The following is a 21,630-nucleotide window of genomic DNA, read 5'->3' as shown; positions in this document are numbered from 1 at the left end:
ACTCTGGGTAATTTTAACTATTTGTAATTATTTTAATTAACTGGAACGTGGCTATCTTGGACAAAGTGAAGTTTTGTGTGTTGGTGATTTCTTTTTCTACTATAAATGCCTCTGATGATGGCTCCGTGGTGAGCCGAAACATGTAAGGCAGGTGGTGACGAGGTGGAAAACTTAAAAAAGTGTCACATTTGACGGAAGGAATTTGATTGTTAATTGATTACACTTCTTTATTGTGGTTGGGTCTTTCTGACGAATTTCTTTTTTATAGGAAAGATATTTGTAGAGTATTTGGAATAAAACAAAATTATTCTTACATTCACAAAGAAGAGCAGATTAATTNCAGATTTCTTATATAGTTTTTCTTCTACCCTGAAGATGGAGGCGATACGTTCCTCCGAAACGTCGGTTAACACCACATATACACGGTGCCAAATCCCAGAAGACTGCTTTCTTCAATTTTAAAAATGCCTGATACCGTTCAGTTCCGTATCATTTACCGTCTGTCTGAAAGGGAAATAATTATATTATACAAAATTGTAGTAGTTCTATGTGGGTGAGAATCTTAGTCTCTCATTTTGATTGATGGTATTTGGCCGTCAAAATAACAATAAATAAAAATAAACCAATCTAACTGCTCACATTGTAATCAGGAACCGGAAGAGATTAAACAAACGCTCACACAGAAGGAATACAGAGTACACCCTAAGGAAAATACAAAATCATGGTGATAAACCCAAGAAGACAAGTTAAAATAACTATAGCCTAATAACATTATTGCGAATAGCTTATATGACTATAACATAACAGCGAACCCCGGGAGAAGGACAACCTGCTATGCGGGATAAAAACACAAAACAAATAATTTTACATTCAATGATAAGAGAATTTTAAATAAATTTAAATTCTGGAACATTTTAAAAATATAAAAATTCTTGCAACCTCCTGACGGTTGCATGTATTGTGTGATTGTGATTAGTAGCACTGATGTGGTTCCATATAAGGTCAGTTCAATAACAAGAGAGGCTGTCTGAAGATGGTCCCATATGCAACCCGAACCGTGTAGCAATCATTAAATAAAACCAACAAGTTTAATTGAAAGTTCGTTAGCCTAATATTTGAAGAAGAAGAAGAAGAAGAAGAAGAAGACCAAATAAAGGAGGATAAGATGGGCTGGGACTTAGCCGTGTGGAGAAATGAAAAATGCATACAAAAGTTGGGTTGGATTTAAGCATGGATGGGAGAGCCGTAAAATCTTGAAGTCCTTCTTGTCGTGGTGCTCACTTAAATACTAAGGCCATTTTACTCCTCCCCCCCCCCGAGTCGTGAGACAGAAAAATATGGTCGTAAGTCCTACGGGACTCGGAAAGAAGAATGACTGTGCTAGCGAGATCAGCAGCAATTTACCCGAACCGAACAATTTTTTACTTTTCTTAAGGACTACAGTGGGAGGTGGCTGAGGTTAGGGACCAGCGGTGGGATCTTGTGCACACGTTAATGAACCGTCGGGTTCCATAAACTTTGCTAATATCTTGAATAGCTAAGCTATTGTGAGTTTCTCAAGAAAGATTCTATCCGTGAAATTAATTATTTCAAAACTTCCATCCCTCTTGAAGAAAGAAGAGACGAAACATAGAATCAAAGAAGGCTGTGAGTAATGAACGACGTGAGAAGAGTACAGCGGAGTACAGTACCATTAATGAGAGGCGGAACAGCCGGCTGAGCAACGCTGCTTGCGGTCACGCGAATTTCTCCGAATTCCACCGAGCGGACATCAGGATCGCATAAACATTCAAGAGGTCTGATTGAGCGAACAGCGTACAGACTTTTAATTTCACAGTTACTCCGCTCGTGGTGTGTGGGTTATGTATGTATATGTATGTATGTATATGTATGTATGTATATGTATATATTGTCACGTCTTTCCTATGTAACGCGGGTCTCGGATTTGGCCAAGACGTTTATTGGACAATCTCTATTACTCTCACACTTACAGTTATTATCAACTTATGACGTCTTCGGACGTTTCTTCTTAAATGTTACGACACTCTCGAACCTCTGTTCTCGATGAAGTGTCTTCTGCTCTAGCCGAATACCAAATACAAGGTCAAATACAAACCGAAAACTCGTCAAAGTCAAAGTCATATTGCGACTGACGGTCAGTCAGTCAGTCAGTAAGTCTTGGTGTCGAGCCCCATCTGGGGCTCATGACCAGATATTAATTATTACCGTTTGAAAATTACGGTCTTATTTCTGTGGGGCGCCCTCTCAGATGAGAGGACGGGTCTGTCTTTTTTTTTCATATGCTGTTGGCCCTTGTCAGCGCGGACTTTCTCGGGTCCGAGTCCCTTGAAACTCGCGACCATATTTTACTGTCGTCGGAGCTACACTGACTCTTGTAGCGTGCGCTCGGACTGACTAGGGAACATCGTGTTGAAGGGTTCCGTTTTATCCGCTGGTAGTATTCGTTTCTGTGGATATCCTTCCATTTCTGGGGAAATACATTTGTTTTTTAGGCGATTCCTATGCAACGGTCTGCTGGTATTGCGTTTCCACTGAAGTATACATTCTTATTGCAGCCGTTGCCTATCAATGGACGTCTTATCGCCCTGCTTTTTGGTGGCACGCCACATTATGTAGTCCGTATGTTTTATATGTGTATATACAAAAGAAGGGATTAAAATAGAGAAACGCAATTCCTTTCCGTCTCCTTTTCTTTTTATCCCTCGTCTTATCCGGACAGACGGAACACTTTAATGCAGAGATACCTCTAAATTGCCTGTTCTTTTCTAGATACTCGATTACCTTACCCTAGGGGCTAGAATTTCTGTCCATTGTTGTGGAGCAGATGGTTCCCACTGCAACTGTGGTTTGTTTTCTACAGGAGGAGACCCCGGGCTGAATAACCAAAAGACACCCACCACGCTACTCCTCACACCTAGCGGAGAGTTTCACTCCTTTGGCTTTGCTGCTAGGGACTATTTCCATGACTTGGACTTACAAGAGGCTAAGAAGTGGCTGTATTTTGACAAGTTCAAAATGGCCCTTCATCACAACCAGGTAATGTTAACGTACCATTAACCGACACTCTGATAAACCAATATAATCTAGATGTCTGACATTACTGAAGTCATTTGTTAGTTCCACGTTCTGTGCTAACCCTCCTTTGACTTCTTACTTAGTCTTCCATTTTCCAAAAGGTTTCTCCGTCAAAATTCTGCACGTATATCTCGCCTACTCCAGCTGAGCCACATGGCCAGCCCATCGTAGCTTCATTGACTTCACTCCCTTAATAATATTCGGGGATCTGCAAAAATTATGAGTGTTCTACATGTACGATATCCCCTTTCATGCGTACTTAATCTCCCTGAAGGACAAAATATAAGCATTAGACTATGTAATATTTAAATTGTTGTGCCATTTCATGAAACATTAATTCTTTTTCTTTTTTTAATTCGCTTAGTGGGAGGTGGAGTCCAACTGGATTATCCACTCGGCACGGCGGCCACTGATTGGCCTATTGTAGCCTGCCCCGGGTGATTATGATGATGGAGAATTTGGTGGAATGAAGATTGGCAAGGGAAACCGAAGTACTCGGAGAAAACCCGCCCCAGCGCCACTTTGTCCTCCACAAATGATACTTGACCAGACCCGGGATCGTACCCGGGCCGCCGTGGTGGGAAGCGAGCGACTAACCGCTTGAGCTTCACGAAACACGAATTCTAGAAGGGCTGGAAATGATTGTAAATGCGGTTAGACGGTATCAGCTTCGTTCCAGAGCGTTGCTCCCCCCCCCAAGTTGTGTTAAAGTCAGAATTGACGTTCCCAACAATGTGGGAACGAGCCTTCATTCTAATAATTTCTTTGATAATATATGCCCGTCATTCCTTCTGGCCCTTCTAGATCCTGGAGTATCTGCCGTGTTCTGAAAAGTAATTTCCATCGCCGGACTCTCAGTACATTTGTTCCATTCCTGTGTAATCTGAATTCCAACTAATTGGCATGAACCCATAGATATTCTGAGATGCATAGAATTTGTGTATATTGTTCTAGGATTTGAACCGAAACACGGAGTTAAAAGCAGCGAATGGTCAGCCAGTGTCTGCACTCACTGTATTTGCCCATGCCTTGCGTCACCTCAAGCGCTATGCTTTATTGGAGTTGTCTGACCAGACTGGTTCAAACGTTGCTGTTGAAGATGTCCGCTGGGTTGTGACTGTACCCGCCATCTGGAAACAACCTGCCAAACAATTTATGAGAGAAGCCGCATATCAGGTCAAGATTTCTTTTTATGTAAATGCCCTTTCTGTTGGTTGGTTCTTATAGCACTGACACTGCCGATAAATGTCACGTTAGAATAATTTAACAGCCGTAATTGTTAGCCTACCAATCACAGTGGCCGTTTGGTCTAAGGCATGAACCGTCTTCGCCCGCTTGAACACTGGGATCATGGGTTCGAATCCCACTCGAGGCATGAATGTCTGTGTGTAACTAGCGGCCTTACGACGGGCTGAATCCCCCTCCCCGGTCCAAGAAATCCTACCAACTGTGTATAGATTAAGAATTTGAAAAGCGGCCAAGGTCCACAAGGGCTGTAGAGCCATAGATAGACGGATGGATGGATGGATAGATGGACAGGTAGATAGAATTGTTAGCCAACTTTCCTTAGTTTGAAAAGATAGAAGCAGTTTTACGAAACCACCATGCAATTGGTGTGTCTATGAACTCTCCCCCATCAATTTTTGAACGCTTGAACACATCTTTATGAAACTTGGTATGTACATCATGGCACCTGAGCCGGTCTCAGCGGCGTATCTCATAAATCACTCCCATTAGTTTTTTGTGTCTGTCTGTGCATCCCCTTACTGTTGCTAGGCAGATGCTCGGTAAAAATGTTGCCGTGGCAACAAGTACATACGCAACAATAGAAGAATCGTTGCACTCGTCATTTTGTATGCGGTCCATTTCATATCAAAGGAAATTAGGGGATTAGCTCTTCCCAGAACTTCTTGTTAAAGATATGATGCCATCCAAAATTTGAACAACTTACCTTAAATTATCTTGGTATATTTTCCCCCAGAAAAAGGTGCGAGGGCGCGAACTGGTTTAAGATGGCCCAGGACATGTTCTACAAGTCAGATCTTGTGCATATGGCAATGAACCTTTTGAGTGTTTGAGTTTCATGACTAGCTGGTTGAATGGCGACTTTGTGAGACACTGATTCATACACAGTGAATGCTCCATATTCTGCAGAGGTAGGGGGGTGAGAAGTAGTGTAGTATGAATAATTAGAAACAGTGAATAATTCAGAACTCCAGAAATTCCAAATAGCCATGTTGCAGTGAAGCTTGAAAGTAACTTAATGACTTACTGGTCCTGCTACTGGTCACTAGACAGTGAGACAAGTGTCTTTACAATAAAAGGTAACTTTGTTCAGTGGTAGGCTGACGCAGAAAACAATGAAATAATAAAATATAAAGTTGCAAGAAGGCCAGCGCTTAAGGCCGATTAGAAAATGTAGGCTCCTTGACGTCTTACAACCCTATGAGTCTCCATGGCCTATTACAGGAACAGGTTTAACTTACCTTACCTTTTACCTTAATTCTGAAAAATACTCATAGGTACACTTAAGTTACACTCAAGATAGTTGCGGAAATGCATTTCTGTTTCATTTAATATGTCCGTCTTTTTGTCTGATTTTAACCAGATTGGATTCTGAGAACAAATTTGGTAAAAGCTCATTCATATCAAATTTCATGAAAATTTCTTTAGCGGTTCTCAAAATGTCACATGCAGTCAAAGACATGGTATCTACAATAAGATCATTTTTGTAACTTTTAGTAACAGATGTGCCAAAAACGATATCAACATAAGGCAGACATCTATAACCTACAAAGCTCATACTGATTTGCATTGTATTCATAATAGTGAAGCAGACAGAATTTTTAAAACGTATACAAAATGTCTCTTAAAGTCACAGTGCACTTCTGTAATGATCATATTTGGAGATTCATCAATTTATGCATTAGCTGTGTTCCAAAAAGAGTTTCAGATGGTTACATCATATAAATCAAACACAATTTTCCATTCTTCCCCCCTCCGAATAACTCCTTCACAAATTTACACAATAACCTACTGATCCTTCTCCCTGTCTCTCCAGCAAGAAATTTGCCTTAAGGCATATGCTGTTAATCAAAACCATCAGTTGACAGCATTAAAATGAAATCACAATTTTTGAATTTGCACATATTGAGGAGTAAACACTTAAAAACACTTAAGTAAAATTTAACTCTTATACTTGGTATCAAATCCAGTGTAGTATAAATACGAGTACATAACATGTAAAATATTTACGTTACGTTATGAACCAACAAATCTCAAGTCACATGAAAATCCAGAAATAAATTATAATAAAATGTGTAGTCAAAACACAAAACTCAGATTTTGGAGACTGTGGCCCAAAAATGTACAGGAGGAAACCTAATCCAGTCTAATGGTGACCGTTACTATGTTGATGACGAGGATGATGACATCAGTGAGGACAATGATGATGATAAGAAAAATGACAACAATGACAACAACAATGATGATGAAGACAACCATAACATCAATAAAAATATAGTGTTGTTGTAAATAGCAGATCCTCTTTAATCAGTGATCAGGTTTAAATTGTTTATAATTAAGATTAAAGATTTTGGTAGTACTCATTGTAATGAACAACTTCTTTTGGGACGGAAAATACCAGTGCTTGACTAGGTCCAGATATACTACAAGCATATGCAGTTCCATATTGTTGATTATCTCATGGTTTTGGGGGTTATTGTTCAAGCTACAAGTGACTCTCAGACATTAAACCTGCTATCACATCTGGGTGAAGCAGAGCCTCCAGTGGAAACTGTCTGAAATGCTAGTACAATAAGTCATCATGGCTCATTTCACTGTGGTTTAATGTGTTGTCCTGCCTGGTCAGCAGCGGTTTTTGTTATGCTCACTGAGGTGGGTTATGGAACTGTGAAGAAGCTCTTGGCTTTCTCATATCTCTTCTGCTGTCATCAGCTTTCTAATCCTTTCTATATTCTTTGTTACTCTATTCAGCTATCGATTATACCTCATTCAAATTAAACCGAAGTTCCTATTTTAATAAGAGGGTGTATTAATTTACTTTTCTACACATATGTTTGTTTTATATTATGTTCAACTAAAAACTGCTTACAAGGGCTGCAAACACAGCATGTAATCCTGAATTATGTATTGAGCCATAGCACAAAAATTGTGTAAATATTTCTGCTAACCATGCATTAAATACTGATATTTTATTCTCACTTTCTTTCCATTGCCAGGCAGGTCTTTGTGAGCCTGGATGGCCTGAGAATCTCTTGATAGCATTAGAGCCTGAAGTGGCTTCCATCTGCTGCCGTAAACTGCGCCTGAATCAGCTTGTGCCAGAGCGACCAATTGAACAGACTGAGCTGAAAATAAGGCGGACCTCCAGTTCTACTTTGAATCTTCCCCTGGAACCCACTGGAAACAACTTGGTCCTTGAAGACAGCAGAGAAGGTACTGTCCTTTTGTGGAGAGTGTGTCTCTTCATGTGTCCCATCCATTGCTCCCATACAAAAAGGAAAACACTTCCAAATGTTGTATGTTCTAATTGTAATAACTGTCTTTGATTAATATTAATTTTGGCTGTTGAAATATTAATTGATTCTTAAATTATATACAGATGTTTTGTTTTTCATCTGTGAAGGTTATATAGTATTGTTATAAGATAGGAATATGATCATCAGTATAAGGGACAGGAAGGATACTGTCATGGCATATCTGAAAGCACTCTTTGGTATTCACCTCAAGAGACTGAGGACAGCCACAGAAAAACCACAGACAAGATAGCTGGTAACCTAACAAAGTTCAGACTGGTACCTCAAAAATTAAAATCTGGAATTTTACTGCCACAGCAGTTCAGTTACCTCAGACCACTGAAAGACATTCTGTTGTTTCAAACTAAGGAGTTTAAAATTCCAATATCAATTTCATAGCAAAGTAATGATATTTTAAACTTTGACAAAATAGCTTCCATCTCATATATTTACATAACAAGATCTCTGTTTCTAATATATCTGAATGAGGCAGAAGGTAAGTAAAGAAAAAATAAAAAACAAATTTAAGGTTTTATGTTTTATACTAAATTTTTTAATATGTGTACATATACACATGCACATGCACTTTTAAAGGTGCTGATAGATTTCCACAGAACTATCATAATCTCCACCAGCCTTACAAACTTTGAAATGTAAATAATAAGTAGCAATAAAAAATATTAAATTTTATAAAATGAGCTTAATGAGATACATTGACAGAACAAAATTACTGGATGGGTAATTTTTTTTGTCCAATTGTTATTCGTGTGTTTTTACTTCATGGATCTGATCATTGCAGGGCAGAGATTTGTATCGGTATACTGGGAAAAATTGTTCTTTATAATGTGGCCCTCAAGTAGATATCTGATATACTACTGGTCCCTCAATGGTTTAAAGATGGGCAGCCCTGTTGTAATAGATACTTTTGCCAGGAAAGTTCAGTGTTAAAATATCATGTGTAGGTACACGTTATATGGTGGTGGACTGTGGAGGAGGGACAGTGGACATCACGGTTCATGAACTCAGTGAATGTAATGGTACCTTACGTGAACTTCACAAAGCTACAGGTGGACCTTGGGGATCCATGGGTGAGTGACAATCATTTGAATTTCATGCTGTGTTTTATGTTGGTATGTAGGTTATGTAATCATTTTCTTCTCAACACATAAACTGAATAATGAGGCTGGTTCCACATGGTTTGTCATGATAAAGGATGACTGAAGTTTAGAAACTATTCCCTGTTACAAGTACGAGGCTCGTCCACAAAGTAAGTTTCCCTGGGGCCGTTTAGAGAAACAAAAAACAATTTCATGGAAATATTTATTGCAACAGATATAGCAAGTGTTCAGCTATTTTTCAACATAATCACCACCAGAATTGAGACATTTGTCATATCGTGGGACCAACTTTTGAATACCTGTGTTGCCGAAGTCTGCCGCCTGGGATTGGAACCACTGTGTGACAACCATCTCCACCTCTCTGTCATTCTCAAAACGCTGATGCTCACCAGACAGGAATTTCTTGAGGTGTAGGAAAAGATGGAAATCACTGGGAGCGAGGTCCGGGCTGTAGGGTGGATGATTAAACACCTCCCAGCTGAACTCCTGCAGGAGACTTGCTGTCCGTCGTGCCATGTGCAGCCTAGCGTTATCATGCAGGAAAACAATACCGGCACTAAACATCCCGCGCCGCTCCTTCTGAATGGCCCGTCACAATTTCTGCAGTGTTTCACAGTAATGCTCAGCATTCACCATCTAACCTCTGGTCAGGAAGTCGATGTGGAGAACGCACTGTCTGTCCCAGAATACCGTGCACATCACTTTCCACGCCGACGTCTGCTTGAATTTTGTCTTACAGGGAGATCCACTGTGATGCCAATGCATTGACTGCTGCTTGGTTTCTGGGGTAATATGTGCAATCCACGTTTCATCAACTGTGATGATCAGTTCCAGAAACTCGTCGCCGTCATCATGGTACCGCTGCAGAAATGTCAATGCTGACTCCATGCGCTTTGTTTTGTGTTCTGGTGTCAGTTGCTTCGGCACCCACCTGGCGCACAATTTCCTGAACAACAGGTGCTCCGTGACAATTTCGTGCAACAAGGAGCGGGAAATCTGCGGGACATGACTGCTGAGTTCCGTAATTGTGATGCGACGATTCTCCATAATGCATTCCTGCACAAGCTCCACCAGGTCGTCTGTAATGATGGATGGCCACCCACTGCGCTTCTCATCATGCACACTTTGTTGACCCGCTGAAAATTGTCTGCCCCAGTGATGCACCATCTGCTTGCTCATGACGTTAAGCCCATAGACCCGGGACAGCTGATGATGAATTTTGATCAGCGCTATATTCTGTGCATTCAAAAACTTTATCGCTGACCGCACTTTACAGTCAGATGAGTGGGAAACTTACTTTGTGGACGTGCTACGTAGTTCATCTATATATTGTCACATTCTGAAGGTACCATAGACAGGTTTTGGATTGATGACTGATGTATTGGACTTTTTGATAAACCTGTGACTACATTTTAGCGTTCACTATTAGACACACACACACACACATTAGTGTCCACAGTCATGTCTTCACCAGTCATTGCTTGGTACTGGCTTCAGATGGTGGATGTTCCACTTCCTCTGTGAATTACCGAACTGTCCACAGCCTCAGCTACCAGCTTCTCACCACAACAGCTCACAACAACTGAGTCCCAGCAGCCCTCTAACTAACTCACCCACCAACTCACTCAACAGCTAACTAGCCCTGCTTATAACATCTGGGCATGGGCTGTGCAGAAAACACCGCTTCCATTATTGTTAAATTCTCTTGCTGCCATGGAGACATGTTTGTGTCTGTAGCTGTTACTTAGCAACAGCTGTTACATAGTTGCTTATTTTGCTGTCATTATCTAACAACAGGTCTCCATGCCACAATGTGTAAGTGATGGCATAACAGTGTAGAGTTTTTGAATTTCAAGATTCTTTTGTTTATCTTGTTCACAAAGGTTTCTCTTGATGAAATTTTTATGAAAGATACTGAAAGTCTGTATGTAGTCTGTATGTTTATCAGTGAGAAATTTAAAGATGATATATGTTATCCAGAATCTATTTAAAATTCAATCAGATAAGGAGATTAGCATGTACAATGAACTGAAAAGTATTGATGAGGATTAAATTCACCTTCAGCCTGGAAACACTGATGAAAGCCAAAAACAATTCAGTAAGGATCACGGTGTCCTGCTCAGATTCAAACTGGGCACTAACCTGAATAAAAGTCAGACCTGTTACTGCTATCCTCACTAATGCATAGTGTCTCATGCTTGTGTCAACCCAACATTAGAATTCCTGATTACAAGCATGGCTCTGGTAATAAAGTTATTCATTCTAATCATAACACCTTCTGCATTAAAATACCACTACCAGAAGCAAGAATAAATTGGTTTCGTTTAGAAGCCATACTCCACACACACGGGGGGGGGGCACATGGTAGCATAGTTAGTTGAGGCACTATGCTACAAGCCAGAAGGTCGCGTGTTCAATTCCTGATGAGGTCATTAGATTTTTTCAGTTGACCTAATCCTTCCAGCCGCACTATGGCCCTGGGGTCGACTCAGCCTCTAACAGAAATGAGTACCAGGAATTAATTAATTAATTTTCCTGGGAAGTAAAAGGCTGACAACCTTACCGCCATCTTTGAGCCGATTGTCTAGATAATGTGGGACCCTCAACATCCCACAACCCTATGGGCCTTCATGGCCTGTTACAGGGATAGCTTCATTTTTTTTTGCTCCACACACACACACACACAGACACACACAGTTGATCTGATTTGGTTCCAGTCAATGTTACAGTTTACAAATAAATTATACCCCATACTAGGTTCCTTTGTATAATTTGTTTTTAATACTTTTGTATTCATGTATTCATTAATAAAGTACTGTAATTTTATTTTGGGCTTTCATTAACTTCTTCTTTAAATTATTCTATCAGACAAACAAATGAGAGTCTTACTGTGCTGTATATTCAGTAATTATTTTTATTTTTGGTTGCATGAAGGGAAACTTTCATTCAAAAATAAAATTTATTTTGTTGTGAAGAAAGCAGTACTGTAATTGATTTTCTGAAATTTGGTTTATATATACAGATTGAGGCATAGTAGGTCAGTCATTAAAGTGATGGGCTGTGGCCTGAACAGATTGCATTCAGTTGATGGTAGACTGGGTTTCTTTGCCACCATATTCAGACTGACTTTGAAACCTACCTAACATCTTACCCAGTGGAAAGTATTGAACATTTAACGGGGAGTAAAGAGAGCTGGAGGGTGAAGGTAAACTTTCAATTTAGTGCTGAGTTCTAGAACATGTGCAAATCTACTTCTATGTCCCATATATGCCTTACATATGTGTAGTGGCACATATTAAATGAGGAATACTTGTTTTTCAGGTGTTGATTATGAGTTTGAACGACTACTTGAAGATATATTTGATACCGAATTCATGGATCAATTCAAGCTAAAGCGTCCGGCTGCATATGTGGAACTCTTATTGAGTTTTGAAGCCCGCAAAAGAAGTGCTAGTCCTCATCGAGATTCATCATTCAACATTTTTCCACCTTTTGCCTTCATTGATTATTATCGTAAATCCAAAGGCAAAGAGGTAAGAGAAGCTTAGTATGTAATGTGAAACACCTCACTTACCCCACTAACTGAATACGTAGATATCAAATATAAATTACATATTGAGAGCACAGTGAACAATGTTCATTCTACAAGGAACATTTTACTGCCATCAGAATGATTAGAGACCATATGCTAAATGACAAAAATAAACTGTATATTTTCTTCAATAAATATTTTATGCTCTTAAATTAAAAAATACAAGTGTGTACACAGAGCTGCTGTTGTAATAAATGGTGCTAGACAATGCATTGACGTCATCATCATCATCATCATCATCATCATCATCATCGTTTTCTTAACATTATCAATATAGAAATACATATAGTAGCTCCTTTCCAATGTGTCAAAGACTGCAGAATTTTGTTGGACTTCAGACTTTACTTCCACTATGTTGATCAAGTTCTTTCTTGAGGTTTAAAAATGTTAAGACTTGATTCATTACATATATTTCACTTTCTGACTACCAGTAGCTTTGTACAGTATATTGTCTTAGTCCAGTCCAAACTTAAGGTCACTTCTATCACCTGCAACTCCATTAAATCAACTGGTTCATCTGAAATTCAAAGAAATTTTTCAGCTGTATGGTATAGCAAATATTTTTATTGGCACTTGTGATGATATATATGACATATTAGTTAAGTCACATTGTTTAACACTTCAATTCATGTGGTGTCCTCAAGAGCAAACTTATTTTCTTGTCCATGCTTGATTCTGTTAGTTTAGGCATACTGACTGGGTTAATCAGGGACTATTTTATTTTTAATTTTCACTGTCATGTAAAGGTTAGTCCTTCAACTAGATATGTTTCAGCTGAAGATCATGCATCATATTAATTGACATTATTAAACATATTAATAAAATATGTAGGGGCATGCAGTAGTGTAATTGGTTGAGGTGCTATGTTACAAGGCAGAAGGTTGCAGGTTCGATTACCGATGAAGTCAATGGATTTTTCAATTGATCTAATCCTTCCAGCCGCACTATGGTTCTGGGGTTGACTCAGCTTCTAAGAGAAATGAGTACAAGGAATCTTCCTTGGGGTTAAAGGGCTGCTGGCAGTTAAGGCTGACAACCTCACTGTCATCTGGGAGCCGAATATCTAGAAAATGTGAGAACCTTGACCTCTCACAACCCTATGGGCCTCCGCAGCCTGTTACAAGGATAGTTTTACCATTTAACTTTTATTAATAAAATATGCAATAGTGTGTAAGGTTTGTATGTTCAGGTCCTTAGTTTTATTTGTATCACTGAGTGTCTAGTATCCAGTTATTTCTAACTGTGTTCTCTTTTTCTACTTTCATATGTTCCCTTTTCATTAATGCCTGTTTACATTTTCTGTTCCACTATAGAGTTTTCTGCAGTGCTTGCCTCTGATTGGCTTTATGACTGTTGTCAAGAAGTTCAATAAATGAACTGAATTATTATTGTTATAGTCATCATTATCACTATTATTACTGCTGCTGCTGCTGCTGTTGTTGTTTTCATCATTATCATCGTGTTGTTGTTGTTGTTGTTGTTGTTGTAGCTTTCATCTTTATAGCCAAAATAAATTTGAATAATTTAGNTCACTTGTTCACTTGCAGTTCATCCCCTTCCCTCTCTGCTCTAACGGTATACTCTTTAGTCTGCTTTATCGTGTCTCACGGTGTTGTCGCTTGCAGATTTACTTATACTTTTTCTTCAACCCTGAAGATGGGGGCGATACGTTCCTCCGAAACGTCGGTTAACACCACATATACACGGTGCCAAATCCCAGAAGACTGCATTCTTCATAGTCACCGCCGTGAAAGCCTCAAATCTTACAATTTAGAATTCGTTTCTAAAATGTGAATCTTACATACAGAGCACAGATTGTTCACAGTCCTTTCCAATTCAGAATTATGCCTTTGTGGCAAAACTCCTTTAAAGGGATTTGGTGTACATAGATCCAAAATCCATCTTAAAATGTTTCTTACTGAAATATGTCACAGATACCTGAGGAAATAAAAGAAATCCCCTTTCCCAATCCATGTAAAAACAGCTAAGATAGTTGGGTCTGCAATTATTTTTCTTTAGTTTTTGTGAATATTGTAAATCCCTGAAAACTAGATGAATTTGATATTCCAGATTGAACAGGCAGTGAAGAAATATGGGAGAAAGGACATAACTTGGTCTACACAAGGGATGCTGAGACTCCAACCTAAAGTGATGATGGAACTCTTCAGACCAATGCTGGATAAAATAATACAGGTTTGTTAATGATGGACCCCAACTTCTCATACATTCTGTAATTTAAATGTATAAAAATTTGAGGTGTGTCAGTGTTGTGCCAGCCTCTTGGTTTTCTGAGCAAATACTATTTTCTCAGTGTCTACAAGGCAAAGGTCAAATTGTCCCTGTAACTAAGCACCATGAAATGAATACGTTTGGACAATGGAGGTAATCTTACTTCAGTACTATATAGAGACATGTGGTCAGCTTCAAAATCTGGCCACTTTACTCTCAAGAACGTAAACCCCAGAACCAATCAGATGGGAGGTTACGTGAGTACCAGAGCTGCTCTGGATGTGGTGTCAAAAAGAGAAATCCCTGCCTCTGCTAGGAATCAAAGTCTGCAAAGTCCATGACCAGTCATTTTACTGACTGAATATTCCATTGAAAGTTATTAACATTTCCTGGAGTGTTGGCATATTTCTTGCTATAAGGGCTGTCATCAGCATAAGCACATGCCTGTTTATACTTATAAAGTATACTTCCAATTAATTTTAACTCCTTCAGTACTTTATCCAGTGCCAGGTTGAAGAGAACTACTCAGAAGCCATATCTCTGCTTCACTCCTTGCAAAACATTAACTGATTTGCTTACATTTCCACCAATTGTTATTTTTGCATCATTATCTTTCATAGCCATTTCTAAAAGTCTAACAAACATCTTGGGGATATCATAGCTTCCCATTGCATTTAGGAGCTCTGTTCTATTAATGTTATCAAAAGCTGTTTTATAATCAACAAATAATATGTGAAGATCAGAGTTAAAATCAAAACACTTCTCCATGAGTTGATGTATAATAAATATTTGTTCTATTGTACTTCTTCCATGCCTGAAGTAGCACTGGTATTCCTCTAGGATACTATCTGCATATTGATTTATGCATTCTAAAATAATACAAGAAAGGATTTTGTAGGCTATATTGAGTAGTGTAATGCCTCTGTAATTCTTGTGACTCCAGCTTCTCTCCTTTTTAAATATAGAGTATATCAAGTCAGTGTATCTTTCTTTGGGTATAACATCTTTCTCCCATATGGAAAAAATAATTTTATGAAGTGCTTCCAAGAGACTCTGTCCACCATTCTTTAAAAGTTCTGGCTCTATGAAATCCTCACCAGGTACTCAGTTGTTTTTTGTTTATTTATTGCTGTTTTAACTTCAAGTAATGAAGGAGATTCAATCTCGGTTTCAGCAATGATGTACTGTACTTTTTCTGTCTCTCGTCCATTTGCCCTGTTAAAAGTTTATTCAAAATATTCGACCCATCTATTCTTTATCTCTAATTGGTGTCATATTACATTTCCATTTATATTTTTACAGATATCTGGGCATGGTTGGAATCCTTTATTCAGTTTCTTTACAGCTTGATAAAATTACCTAATGTCATTTTGATTACTTAAAAACTCAATATTTTCTATTTCCTTTTGGATATAAGCTTCCTCTTTACTGTGAATTATTTTATTAGCCTTTTACCTACTTTTCTTGTATTTATCATATGTTTGTCTTGTTGTTCTCTGTAACATATGCAGTCCATCCTTGTGATTAAAACATGTGCTTTTTATAATAAAATTATCTACCATTGGCAGCTCACTTAACATTTTTCCATTATCATTTGTTTCAGTATGAAGTGTTTATTTTCCAGCCACATTATTTAAAAAGGCTTCTATCCAAATTTGAGTGTTAATATCATCTAGAATCACTAACATATCATATTTTGGTATTTTTGAGCATTCTCTATGAAGTTGATTATAAAATGCATGCTTGTTCTCTTCTTGTTGTTGATTCTTGTTCTGTTTGTGCATATGTTGAAATTATTGTGACATTTCTAAAACGCCCTTTGAACCTAATTTTACACATTCTATGACTTGTGGATCAATTATAAAACGAGTCCCACATTGTCCAGTCCTAGAATTTGATCCACTATAAAATACTGAATAATCTTGTTTATCTATTCTCCCTCTTCTCCCTTGTCCAAGCCATCCAGTTTCTTGAATTGCTAAAATAGTTATTTTGAATTTTCTAGCTTCATCTGCAATTTCTACCATTTTCCAAGGTTGTAACATTGATTGCTATTGCTATTGTTAATCCTGCATTACTTTTTCAGTTCCATATGCCACTGCCTGAGCCACAGCAATGCGTGGCCGGGTACCGCTATTATATTAATGATTATATTTACAGAACAATTTTCTAAAATTTTGCGATTTTGTTGTACTGCGATGTGGAAAGCAAATGGAAAAACTTTCCAAAAACAGAGATACCATGTATGCGAGATAGAGACAAAACAAATCGGAGGGGCGGATAGAACTGACCAGAAGACGAGGAAGAAGACGTAAGAAGATGCTGGATGACTTTGGGGACAGAAGAAGATATTTTTATTTGAAGGAGAAAGCTCAAGATCGCATTAGGTGGAGGAATTGTTTTGGAAGAGACTGTGGACCTGTCGTCTTGACAGATTACTGATGAATGAATGAATGAATGCCACTGCCATGTCATCCATATAATCTTACTGGGTCATTCAATAAATGTAAAGGCATTGCGATAAGAGTTTTTTATGGGATAAGGTCGACATCCTTAAGCCCAGCCCTTAACCAGTGGGTCTGGAAGTCTTGTTTTTGGGGTACTTTACCCTTAATAGGGTTGTCTTCACTACAACTCAAAGAGCTTCTTCCACCCTTCGCAATTTACAAGCCATACCAATGTCCATCATCTTTGTCTTGTAGTACCCAGTTATAGACCCTTCCAACTTCTGGCTTCAGCTCTATACTGGTACAGGAGGAACTGCTGACTTCTAACTGCGATGTTCATCGGCTTCCCAGTATGACTAAGTGTTGCCCCTTCTGTCAGTTCCGCCATACCGAGTGTTTTCCTCTCTGCCGCTGCTGACATTGTGGTCTTAACCATACTTGCAAGGGGCTTTACTAGGTGCTACCACCCAAAGCCAGTCACTCCTTTCTTTCTCCTGGCTTGTGACAGGCAGAGCTTGGCCTCCCAAACATTGGGCCCAAGTTCGAGAGGTTCTTTTGACACTTGTTCTCTTAAAAGAAAATTGCATATTCACTATTGTAGAGCTGTAATCCTGTAAGACAAATACAATAAAATACAGAGTGTAAAGTAACTGATCTGGAACTCATTCAAATGATAGTGACCTTCGGTTAGTACATGACTGTATGATGTCAAATAGAAACAGAAATCCATGGAAAAGTGCTCTGATATCGCAGATTGAGAACTGCTGCTTTACCAGTGTCTTGCATCTAGACATTTATTTGTTATATTCAGAATATTAACTCTGTAAGGTAAAATGTGTATATTAAGAGATTCTAAATTTTCAGAGGAAAGATACACAGAATTTATCCATGGACTCATTGGTTACACAAGAATATTTCAAAGCATTCTGGAGAGAACCAAATACAGTGATGTGGCAGGTAGACTGGAGCCTCCTTGTGCATGCAGATATAGTTATGCCTCCTACACACAGAAAAATTGTCCAGTTGCTGTTAGACTAAAAAGCATAATCAGTCCCAGAAGAAAGAGTGGAGCATGGATATTTTCGAAGTGGAAAATTGGATGACCTTGAGTACTGGGCTAAATATAATTTTGCCACCAACTGGGAAAATCAGCTACAGACACATTATAAGCGCTTAAGAAAAACAGACCATAGACTGATCCAAGGTGTGTGAGTGGCATCACAGGTTTGAGGACACTTGTGAGCCACCTCAAGGTGACCTTTGCAGTGGATAGTCTGCAATATTGTGGAATGTGAGGAATTACTGCAGGAGGTTGTGCACTCTGACCATCATCAACCAGTATAAATGGTTGTAATAGAAGTCAGAATTTTGGTTTGTAGATGACACACTATCCCCAGGAAGGCTCTGAAGGTACATTGCATCTTACAACACACTGCACCTAGAAATCTGACACAATGTGATGTGCTCTTCAGTGCAAGTCCAGATTGTTAACTGGACTTCACAATCTGGATTTTCTCTGAAGTATCATCACAGGTGATGGAACCTGGAGCTACAATTGCAGTTCCCATAGCAGGTGCTGTTCATAAGAACAGCTCCTGTCAATGACAGCATATATTTCTGACAGGATTCCACGAAACATAAGGTGATATTGGAAATACTTCTTGAGTCATTGGTCATAGTGCACCACATATTTATTCCCATGGATAGAATAGTTAACAAGGAGAATTAATTCACCTGCCATATCCTGTAATGTGAGTGAAGAAGACGAGTGCTCCTGCATGATAAAGCACTGGCACACTTATTGCTGCCTGTGCTGTAGCATTGCAGCAGCATGTTGTTCAGCTCCCTCACCTACCATTCTCTCCCATTTTCATACTACATAATCTTTACCGCTTACTGCACAAAGGCATCAACTGAAGACTTGTTATTTCTAGTGGCTTTGAAGATTGCGCCACAAGAAGTCGAATATGGTGCTTTCCAGAAATGCTTAGAACAACTTCACACATGGTGGCAGAAGTATATAGTTGCTGAAAGACAGCATATTGAAGAAAACCGTGCTTATGGCATGAGCATGGGCCTAAATTCAAAATATGGCTCTTGTATCAGAATATTATGACATCAGGTTAAATGTAATAAGGAGGGATGGGAGAGGGAACGTTCATGACCTATTGTTCTAGCATTCACTTTGAGAGACTGAAGTGAGAATTGTGATCATAAGCACTGTTCATAAATATCTTTTGATCATCATGTTTATTTCTGAATCATAGTTAATGTGTTTTAGCACATTCGAGATGTTCTGGAAAGTCCAAGAGTGAATGGCATCAAGTTTTTGTTTCTTGTTGGAGGATTTGCAGAGTCTCAGATCCTGCAGCATGAAGTTAGGAAGACATTTGGTGACAAAGTGAAAGTTATCATACCACAGGTAAAGTTATAATCCTTCCTAATTTTGTAATTCATTTTAACATGCATGATATATGATTTTCATCATAAACATAGATAAAGCTTATATCATGGACCAATCTGCATTGATTTTCTCAAAAGAAAATCATCATGCAAAGTACTATATGTAATATAGAATTTGTATTTCACTAGGATACACAAGTTTCGTTTGAAACATTTTTTGGTGTGAAATCCAAGGAAAAGTAATTTATGGTTTCTCCATCGTGTGAAGAGTTTTGAAACAGTTGATTTCTATGAATCCAAAACGTTATTTCAACCTATGGAATGGATACATAGACATGGACAGAGACACAGAGACATGGACAGACACAGATGGGTATACATATAGAGAGACAGAGAGAAAGACAGATAAACAGCAATGTGATCTCACAAGCCTCCATTTATTTTTTCAAAATAAGGAAAATAGGCTAAATATGGATCTTAGAGAAATAGGATTTGGGGGGGGGGTTGAATCGTCTGGCTTGTGTTAGTGACCAGTGGCGGGTCTTTTTTAACATAGTAATGAACCTTCTTTTTCCGAAGAACATAGGGAGATTCTTGAGTAGCTAAGCAACTGTTGGCTTCTTGAGGACTCTGCTCTATGGAGTTTATTTGTTAGCTCTTAGCAGCTTACCACTGAACTTCAATCTGAGCCAATTTTTTTCAGTTCACAGCCTATTTCTCTATTTTCCATTTGTATATTATCCTCTCACTTATGCATTGGTCTTAGAAGTGTTTTTTTTTTTGTAGTTTATTTACATAAATTTTGTATATATTTTGAATAATCCTGTGAATATTATATGTCTTCTTGGTGTATAGGGTGTGTCATTAACAATTCTTCGAGGAGCAGTTCTGTTTGGTTTGAATCCAGGACTGGTGACAGTTCGCCGATCTAAACAGACATATGGTGTTGGTGTGCTGAAACATTTTGTGCATGGGATTCATCCTCTGGGTAAATACTACATAATAAATTTTAAAAGAATTCCTTGGTTGTATGACTAGGGAACAGGCCTCCTACCATCACTGTCTAGTTCAATTCTTGAAATGTCATTTGGCCTACTTTCTTTCTTTATAAAAAAGATTTATAGTATCATCATGTCAATGACTCCATTGATCTGCGTTGTCTGTCCCCCACAAATGGTTTCTTAATGGAGAGATGGATTATCAGTAAATTAGCATCATCAGAGTAGAGATCACATAATCGTTATATAATCCAATGTCACCATGCAAACTTTTCAATAGAATCATTTAATGTGGGGACATGAAATTTGATGTGCTAGCAAGTATCCAAAACATGTGCAACTTCACTGAAGTAATATTTTTTTCAGGTTTATAAACAACAAGATGGCAGATTTAAAAATGTAGCTTCCCATTTTATTATGATAACTAGTGCCCCACACTGGAACTAAGTAATAATTAACAAACTCTAGGCTTATAAGAGAACCTGAAAGCTCATAATTGATAAAGAGAAAACCAAAACACCACATTTTACCAGTATGCTAACAATATGATCACATCGACATTTTCAAAAGCCTGTTTCTCTTATACTGCTTAATATTATGTTCCAAGTGTTCATATTCCAAAAGGTTCTTCGGTTATTCTGTTAGTATTTATTTTTCCCTTATCCAGTCTTCATGACCAGCCTTCTTCTGCCATATCAGTTTGACTCTCATAATGATAAAATAACTTTATTTTTATAAGTTTCTGTAATATGTCACATTCTCTATTCTGTATTTATTTCATCTGTCTTGGTCCAAATGTTTTCAGTTATGAGTATGTTTTGCTTGCAGATATTTTCAATTTATATTATTCAGCAAGAAACTGTGTTTTGGAACATTACAATACTCAGAATATTACTGTATTTGGTATTTCATGAATATCAAAGGTGATAAAATGTACTGAACTCATCATCATCATCAGTAATCTGTCAAGACGACAGGTCCACAGTCTCTTTCAAAACAGTTCCTCCACTTAATGCGATCTAGAGCTTCCTCCTTCAAATGACAGTATCCTCTTCTGTCCCCAAGGTCATCCAGCATCTTCTTACGTCTTCTTCCTCGTCTTCTTGTCACTTCTATCCGCCCATCTATCTTTCCTTCGATAGCTTCTTTTAGAAGGCAGTTTCTGCGTAAAACATGACCAATCCAATTAGCCTTCCGTTTTCTTATTTC

At 38.4% G+C, this 21,630-nt stretch overlaps 1 protein-coding gene and 1 long non-coding RNA gene across 4 annotated transcripts in view; one reads left to right on the top strand and one right to left on the bottom strand.

Annotated features, from left to right (window-relative positions):
* The window catches only part of LOC111874522 (heat shock 70 kDa protein 12A), a 51,403-nt gene that overhangs the window by 22,783 nt on the left and 6,990 nt on the right, over window positions 1–21,630 (top strand). For all 3 annotated transcript variants that reach the window (XR_004514113.1, XM_033755475.1, XM_023870091.2), the window contains exons 5-12: window positions 2,882–3,057; window positions 4,051–4,272; window positions 7,338–7,554; window positions 8,597–8,722; window positions 12,074–12,285; window positions 14,415–14,537; window positions 19,302–19,442; window positions 20,279–20,411. Coding sequence is in view for 2 of the 3 variants with exons in the window: in XM_033755475.1 (XP_033611366.1) it covers window positions 2,882–3,057; window positions 4,051–4,272; window positions 7,338–7,554; window positions 8,597–8,722; window positions 12,074–12,285; window positions 14,415–14,537; window positions 19,302–19,442; window positions 20,279–20,411 (1,350 nt within the window). In the remaining variant the exon portion in view is untranslated. The remainder of the gene's footprint in view (window positions 1–2,881; window positions 3,058–4,050; window positions 4,273–7,337; window positions 7,555–8,596; window positions 8,723–12,073; window positions 12,286–14,414; window positions 14,538–19,301; window positions 19,443–20,278; window positions 20,412–21,630) is intronic.
* LOC117283097 overlaps window positions 12,473–21,630 on the bottom strand; it is a 16,857-nt gene continuing 7,699 nt past the window's right edge. Inside the window, exon 3 of the long non-coding RNA XR_004514114.1 lies at window positions 12,473–12,861. This is a non-coding gene — a long non-coding RNA (uncharacterized LOC117283097). The remainder of the gene's footprint in view (window positions 12,862–21,630) is intronic.

The sequence above is a fragment of the Cryptotermes secundus genome, unplaced genomic scaffold (assembly GCF_002891405.2).
Source record: "Cryptotermes secundus unplaced genomic scaffold, Csec_1.0 scaffold629, whole genome shotgun sequence".
NCBI classification, from domain to species: Eukaryota; Metazoa; Arthropoda; class Insecta; order Blattodea; family Kalotermitidae; genus Cryptotermes; species Cryptotermes secundus.
The sequence above is the reverse complement of the archived record's forward strand: the minus strand, read 5'-3'. Positions and strand labels throughout refer to the sequence as shown.